Below are 7,541 nucleotides of genomic sequence, written 5' to 3'. Positions count from 1 at the left end.
GAAATTATTTTTTTTTCTTTCAATGTAACACAGTTGAGTTCACTGTAAATTTTACAGGGTGTTTGGCAGTGTATTGGGGGACGTATTAAAAATTTTAGCATCTTTGAATTCGAATTTCTTGCCGATCAGAAAAATATTTTACCGAGAAAGGTGAATTAAGGTACATACATCTGAGATCCTCTTTCCCATGAACTATTTAATGCAATAATCGGCAAGAATTTGATGCGAATGAATTAACGCGATAATAGCGTTAAATAGTTTATGGAAAAGACGAACTCAGAGGTACCTTAATTCACTTTTCTTAGTAAAATATTTTTTCTACTCGATAAGAATTTCGACTTCCACGATGCCAGTTTTTTCATACGTTCCCAATACACTGCCAAATACCCTGTAAAATTTACAGCGAAATCATCGGTGACGCGTTGAAAGAAAAAAAAAATTATTTCCATTTTTTCATCTCCGAAAATAGCCTTTCCGATGCCATCAAAAATATAAGATACATTAAATTGAATAGTTGTGTTGCAATTTTTTTTGCCCGATTTCAATCTTCCATGATATACGAGTTTAACAAAAAAAAAAAAAAAAATCAGTTCCAAAGCGAGTAAATTAAAAAATTTGAAATAATTCACGTCGAGTACCTTTGAGTAGTTTATCCGGTAGGACAAACAAAAAGTGGCTGAGTTAATGGAGACCGCCTCATATGTCACCTGTATAATTTGGACAATACAAGTTATCATTCCAGTCCTCGAATACAGTCGTCAATCGCCGCTGCAGCGCGAGTTTTGCGGATATGAAATTGCTGTTTTCAAATGGATGACAAGTGCGGTGCGGTGTGTCAGTTCCAGCAAAGTAATTGTTTTGTTTTGAAGCCATGTTCGATAGCTGTTCATTTATGCGAATGATATTTTATCGATTTGCGGCAGTGATAGCGCATACCGGATAAACACGTCCCCTCATTGCCAGTTAACGTTCCAGCGCGAGTCTCGGCGCACCTTCTGCAGCTCGGTTCAATCGATATAATAAACCTGAATTACAGGCGGTGTGTAGCGTCGGTCTCGTAATTTCGCACTAATCGAATTGTTGTTATTCACGACGGTCCAGAGGTCCTCGGAGACACTTGGTAAGACCGGCTCCTTTACGTTGTTTACGCGGTAAATTTTCGAAAAGGGTTGACGTGGAACGATTGCCCCCGTAGCTCGATGATTCTTCCCCTCATCAGGGGGCGAAACGGATATGGATGGACGCTATTTGTTGTTTGCTCGAGAATAACCGAACTGGGAGGGACCCAAGGCTGTTCTACAAATAGATACGGTAATAAAGTTACAGACTCGGGGTAAATCGGGGTAAACACTCCGATCACTATGCATATAACAAGATAAACCAGCACGGGATTATTAAGGAAAATGAGGAAATTACTCCGTCCGATTTAAGTTGCTTCGAGTTTGATTACATTCCGTTACGCTGCCGAACTCTTCTTCGAGATTTCAGTTTAGATCCGGGCTATTCATCTTCCCTCCATGGCTGCGGGAGTTTTGGAAATCACGTTATAGGTTAATAAATTACCCTTGAATAACGAAGGGCGCGTTAAATGCGTATCCTTGCTGTTTAAATACTTTATTTTTATTTTTTTTCAAGTATACAGAATGCTTGTTTTTAACTACAATGAACGGGTTTGGGTCGTTCATTTTAATAATAAGTTAGTATTGTCTCAGAATGCGAGATAATTCATGCTTACGTTCATCCTCGTGACTTCTTAATGCTCGGTATATTGACATCAATTGTAAGAGATTTTTGTCACTTTATAGTCAACTCGCAATCAGTGTTTCCCTTCCTGCTGAAAACGGCTCGGCAATTAATAGATTTGAAAAAATTACCAGAGTGTTTTTCTGAAACTCTCTGAAACTTTCTGCTTCTCCGAAAATTTCAAAATTTGTTTGACACGAGGACATTAGGTATTCAGACTAAATTCACGAACTTGTTACTCAAAGTCAGAGGAACAGTAAAATAGTCGTACCTGTGTTACGTGCCGTGTGTGTTGAACGTATTGAACGCGGAATGTTCGCTGAGCAATTCTGCGCGTAAGTCATTTGTCAAGATTACATCGTTGGCGTGGTGTAGAAACACTTGAGAAAAAAGTATAGCAAAATACTCAAGGCTGCCGGACTGTAAATTAGCAAGATGAAACATCCGCACGTGTAAACCTCGCGCAATCTTTCTACCGTACACTTGTCTTTCGATCATCGTGTCTTGGTCGAAATTTCATTTTCCTCCGGGTACTTAATCCAATTGTGCAACATATACGCGTGGCAATTTTTCCGCATCCTCAACCTTGCTCACAAGGAAAGTATCCCGAGTCGATCTCTTCGATTTGTTTTCTTTTGTAATATGTTATAGTAGGCTATAAAACCTAAGCGACACGTATTTTTTTCATCCGCTATGAAACACTTTAACGAGCCGACATCACCCTCCAAAGTAAGGCGATTTGGCAGTTTTTCTGTATTCTTTAATTGAGAAAATTACACTTTCATTTCTCGTTATGAGAAAACTTTTCCAGTTGGATTGGTTAAAAAATATTATATTCTTGTGGGTGAAACTGCTAAATCGCACCTTGACATTTCTTACTTTGGAGGGTGGTTTCATCCGCTTAAAGTGTTTAATAGCAGATAAAACCCTCGGCCCCCCCTCCAAAAAAAAAAAAAAATAAGAAGAAACGGTGGCTTAGTTTTTAGTCTTCTATAACGTATTACACAGGAAATCGGATCGGAGAGATCGAACTAGGATACCTTCCTTGTCAGCTTATTTTAAATCCAATTCTGGCACGGTCCTTTGATGCCAATCAGCGAGTGCGCAAAGCGTGACGGTGTTATTTATTGGAACAATTATGTACGAATCGGTAAAAAGATGACAACGAATTCTATTATGACGCGGAATCAGTGTCGCCTACATCCGGTGACCGATATTTCCATTCTGACGCATCGTCTTCGTCAAAGTGACGCCGAGGAGTGAACAATTAGTCCTTCACTTTTCAGAGGGCATAGCCGAGCGAAAGGAGTGAATTATGCATGTGTCACGGGGGGTCTTCGACGTCGAGTCCGCCGTGAGGAAGCTGTCTTCTCGTTTTCGTCGACATCCTGCGCAAGTTTCACGGCTAGAATGGCCGGTAATTTCGGCTGTTCGTTCTCTGTTCTACTTCATTCGATTTATCGGACACGCGCCGCTGGAGATTCGTGACGACCGTTTTGAACCCTGGAGTTACGGGGTTTTCTACTCCATACTCTGTTGTACCCTTCACACCTACTTTTTCTACATCGTTCTCCGCAAATTCACGGTCATCGAAAGAAACACACCGATTCTCGACGTCACCGAAACTGCAAAGGTGCGTACATGTACCTTTATTGCATTCTTCAAGTTCAAACTCTCACGTGATTCGTTTTACCTTCCGAGAGTTCTTTGTTAGGTCATTTGAGTATTTAGCCTTACTCTTTCGGAAAAAAATCAAAATTGGAGATATCAGATTCATTTTATTCACATCCTAGAACGGTGAAGGAGTGCGAGGAACGGTTTGCCCAGGGTCTCAATTCTAGTGGCATCGGTGCGGTCAGACTCTGAAAGAGGCGGTAAATTCATACGCCACCGAAATAGCTATTTTCGTACCAAGGACGTAAAGTGTTATGCCCGTGATGCGAATAATAATTTTCGTCCTACGTAGGCGTAAAACGGGATTTCAAGATTCGGGCGCGGGCGTAAAATTTGCAATCGGGGACTTGCAAAGAGCTGGTCATAAATCGGATTTTCCTTATTAGGAGCAAGTTTGACCCCAGCTGACACGACTAGCCCTATTAGGGATTTCTTGGCTTGTCGCGGAGCTCGGGACAAGCGCACCTGAATAAATTTCGGTACAACATACCGGGGAGAAATTGCCCGAATTTCAAGATACTTGTCATATTTTCCTCGACGCGAAAAAAACGACCTACTCTCATTACGTGCAACTGGACTAACAGCAAAATAATTTCTGGCCATTCAGGTGATCTCCAACTACTCAGTCTTGATGCTGAACATCCTGGGATCCCTTTGGACGCGAAAGCAACTCGTCGAGGTGACGAACATCATGAAGCAGTTCGATACAAGGATGCGTTATCTCGGTTATCCGCTAGAGGAAAGATACGTGAAAGTTTGGGTCTTCTTTACGTTCGTTTTCAGTTTCATCGCTTGGGCCGTTATCGTCGAGACGGGCATCGTCGCCTTCCGGGAAACTTTCATTGAAAACATGATCTACATCCTGGGCTACATGACGAACTCGTTCAGCACAATAAAGTTCTCAGGCATTGTGCTTCTGCTCGGACAACGCTTTCGACATCTGAACGAAGTCGCTCAACGTAGCAAGGACTCGTCAATGCCCGTGCAAAAGTACCTCGCGGTAGATTTCAGAGTAAGTTACACGCCACACGATTCTAGAATGAAATTCGATCGCGTTGAACACTGTAGAGCGGTAGTAGAATGGGGTTCATGCTACTGCGGAAATAAACATCAAAGAAACGAACAACGAAGAAGAGAACCGAAGACAGCGTTTGGGCTGAATATGATCGGGCCGTGCTGATCGTTTACATTTTCCTCTTATTTCCTCGTTAAAGGTGATACATCAGCTGCACAACAGCTTAATGAACGCGAGCGAGAGTCTGAGCTCTCAGTACTCTTGGCCCCTTTTGGCATGGCTGATAAGTCTCTGCGGCCACAGCGTGGCCAATTTGTACTTTTTGATTGACTGGCTGGTATCGACGACAGAGTCTGTGAACACGCGGTGGTCACTCGTCGCCTGCATCGCTTGGTGGGTCGTCGTTTTTGCATCTCAACTTCTGCTGCTTCACATCGCCTGTCACTATACTTCCAGCGAGGTTATTATCCCTCAGATTTCGCGTTGCCTTACGAATCGAACCGTCTCGTTTTCAGGCAACCCTTAAAAATTACCTCGTCTTTACATTCAGGCAAACAACATAGGCTCGATCCTCTTCGACTGGAAGTCTTTCGCAGTCAGTCGCAGCTACGTGAGTGCATTATGCTTAAGATTCTGAGTAGAAGAGCTTCGATTCACTTGTAAAAGTATTTTGGTTTATTTATTTATTTAACAGAAATTTTTTTCACAGAGAATCGAGTCTTCTCTGCATCTCATCAATCGTAGGTTGAACTTTTCTGCGGCTGGCTGCTTCCACGTAAACTTGCCTCTCCTGCGTTCGGTAAGTTTGTCGAATTGGTCAAACACTTTCAATCGATATGCAATACATCTATAAGTTGTAAACTTGTTGGAATCGAATGAACCTTCTCGCTCTATTGCTGTTTCAGATCACCGCTCTCCTCACGACGTATCTCGTACTCTTGTTGCAATTTCAGGCCTAAACATGCCGCCTTTTCTCGCTTCAAATAAAACTTCGGAGTGGCAATGATCGTTCATTCATGTAACACACTCACTCTCTTCGAACGAATGCTGTACGATTGCCAGAAAATCCGACGACTTGGGGGGCGAGAAAGTAAAAATAGCTCTTGGTCTCTTTCTGGCTCTTCCCCGGCAATCGAAAGCTCGTTTTTGCAGACGACGATGTGTTTTCAGTGGGGATTAACGACCGAAAGACGATTACGATGGAGGTCTAAAAACCCAAAGAGTCTGGCGAAGGAGTGTGAAATAAAGATGGTTATCCCCTTTTTTTGATCGGGTTGCTAGTCTCGTTTGCACATCGGTAGAACACCATCGGCCCAACCTTAGAATTTCCATTTCTTCCCGTTTTCCCAAAGCATATGTGAACGTGAGTAAACCTGCGATCAATGAATAATGCGAATGAGATCCAAAATTATTCGATTCGCGACAATATGTTTCTGGGCTTTATCTTGTGAAAGCTTTGACTCGTCAAAGACAATGGCTGAAAAAAGTAAATGAACTGGAGAAGTTGAAGAAAAAGGAATGATTGTGATGAAATTCAGGTTTGTACCAACCGTGGTCGCCAAATCACGCGATTTAAATGTTTTCCATTCAAATTCGCAGTTCGTTTATAGATTGTTTTATTTTTTGGGTCCCTGTCTCGCTTTTGACAAGGGCTTTATCGGCCCGGCAAACTTCGATCGTTCCGAATCACGGTCTGGAGGTTATACATATATGTATACAAACAATTGTATGAGGGGAGAGATTTCGATCGGGAAAACAATTGGAAGAAATTGTTGATACTGCAGACGTATAAGAAATCGCAGTATCAGAGAGCTCAAGGGTGATGAATATTTTCCATCGAGAAGTCAACAATTGTTTTTTTTTATTTGCTTTTGTTTCCCATTTTCTCAAATTCCAAAAGGAATCGTGTCGGAATTCTATCGTAAAATTCTTCTCAGGTTCCGCTACAAGAATTCCTTCATCATTTTTCGTATTAGGGTTTAGTTTACTTTTCACAGGGGCGACAAAATTGACGGTTTATAAGGTTAAGTATCGTTCATTGTTCAGCTTAGGAATTTTCTGTAAGCTACCTAGTTTCCCAGTATTAAATATTTTCAAAAAGTGGCGTATCTTCAATAACCGGGATTCACGTTTATTATGAATTCGTACAAATATCCAGAATGTAACATTCAATGATAATTAGCATACCTTACATAGATGCACGATTCAAATTTCGAAGGATAAGCAGAATTTTTATTAAGGCTGATTACAGCCAAATAAGTGATCTCAAAATGTAGAATTGATGGGTATACCAATTAAAGTATTTATACACGTCTAAGTAACAGAAAAGCTTTATCGGGTTTTATTTTACGCCGTTGGTTGTGTTTGGTGACCCGCAGGATCCATTTTGGTGCAATGGTCTGTGAAGGAAATATTTACAGGTCAATGACTACAGGTGTCGATATTTCGAAAATGCACAGAACACTAACTCCGCGTAAAGATATTTCTCATCGATTTTCAACGAAATAAGCATCATCGTTCAGGTCCCATTTGAACAAAATGGTCTTTCATACTTAGCTGTAAAAAAAAATTTCTTCCGCTAGTATTGAAAAATTATTAGCGGCTAGAATTTCATAGACGTTATATAGAAGTAAAAACGCTTGGGGAGAGTCCAAAGGTACGATAATACGCGTGATAGGGAAAAGGAACAATTTTTAGAAATTGTCAAAACTACGGTCTTACCTCCCCTATGTAATCAATCAATATTCAAGGAATTTATCAAACAGGATGAAAAGTGTCAAAAGAAGCGAGCTCAGTTGACGAGTAAAGCGATATATATATATATATATAATATATATTCTCTAGGGATATTGGCAATATTTTCCAAAGGAGATTGATAATATCTCACTACTGAATATAATACCGATTACGCATTCATGGAATGTGAATTCAATTAATCCAGAAAAATTGCCCTCAGAGTAAGGCCTGATTGTCGCATGATTGAATTTGCCCGTGCGAAAAAAATAGGGTCTAAGGTCAACAGGGATACTCGCGAAACGAGGTCCATTCCAATTTGCAATTTCTCGAAGCAGCCAACTTTAAATCAGATTCTCGGAATCAAGGATCCGCA

At 41.0% G+C, this 7,541-nt stretch overlaps 1 protein-coding gene across 2 annotated transcripts; it reads left to right on the top strand.

Annotated features, from left to right (window-relative positions):
- The first annotated feature begins 989 nt into the window (after positions 1 to 989).
- LOC107223472 lies at positions 990 to 6,088 on the top strand. 2 transcript variants are annotated; one of them, XM_046734639.1, is made up of 8 exons: positions 990 to 1,120; positions 1,196 to 1,311; positions 3,030 to 3,376; positions 4,025 to 4,429; positions 4,632 to 4,892; positions 4,983 to 5,042; positions 5,142 to 5,231; positions 5,338 to 6,088. In XM_046734639.1, exons 3-8 carry the CDS (start codon positions 3,059 to 3,061, stop codon positions 5,389 to 5,391), a joined length of 1,188 nt encoding a protein of 395 aa, XP_046590595.1. In that variant the 5' UTR covers positions 990 to 1,120; positions 1,196 to 1,311; positions 3,030 to 3,058; the 3' UTR covers positions 5,392 to 6,088. The 2 variants fall into 2 exon arrangements, with proteins under 2 accessions (XP_046590595.1, XP_046590594.1); XM_046734638.1 differs by lacking the exon at positions 990 to 1,120 and having other exon boundaries at positions 1,136 to 1,311; positions 5,127 to 5,231.
- The last annotated feature ends 1,453 nt before the right edge of the window (positions 6,089 to 7,541 follow it).

The sequence above is a fragment of the Neodiprion lecontei genome, chromosome 3 (genome assembly GCF_021901455.1).
Source record: "Neodiprion lecontei isolate iyNeoLeco1 chromosome 3, iyNeoLeco1.1, whole genome shotgun sequence".
NCBI lineage: Eukaryota > Metazoa > Arthropoda > Insecta > Hymenoptera > Diprionidae > Neodiprion > Neodiprion lecontei.
This window is presented reverse-complemented; position numbering and strand designations above follow the sequence as displayed.

Coding starts and splice junctions, on each gene's coding strand:
- LOC107223472 (XM_046734638.1), top strand. CDS start 3,059: ATGCATGTGTCACGGGGGGTCTTCGACGTCGAGTCCGCCGTGAGGAAG. Junction 4,430..4,631: donor ACCTCGCGGTAGATTTCAGA/GTAAGTTACACG, acceptor TCCTCGTTAAAG/GTGATACATCAGCTGCACAA. Junction 4,893..4,982: donor GTCACTATACTTCCAGCGAG/GTTATTATCCCT, acceptor CTTTACATTCAG/GCAAACAACATAGGCTCGAT.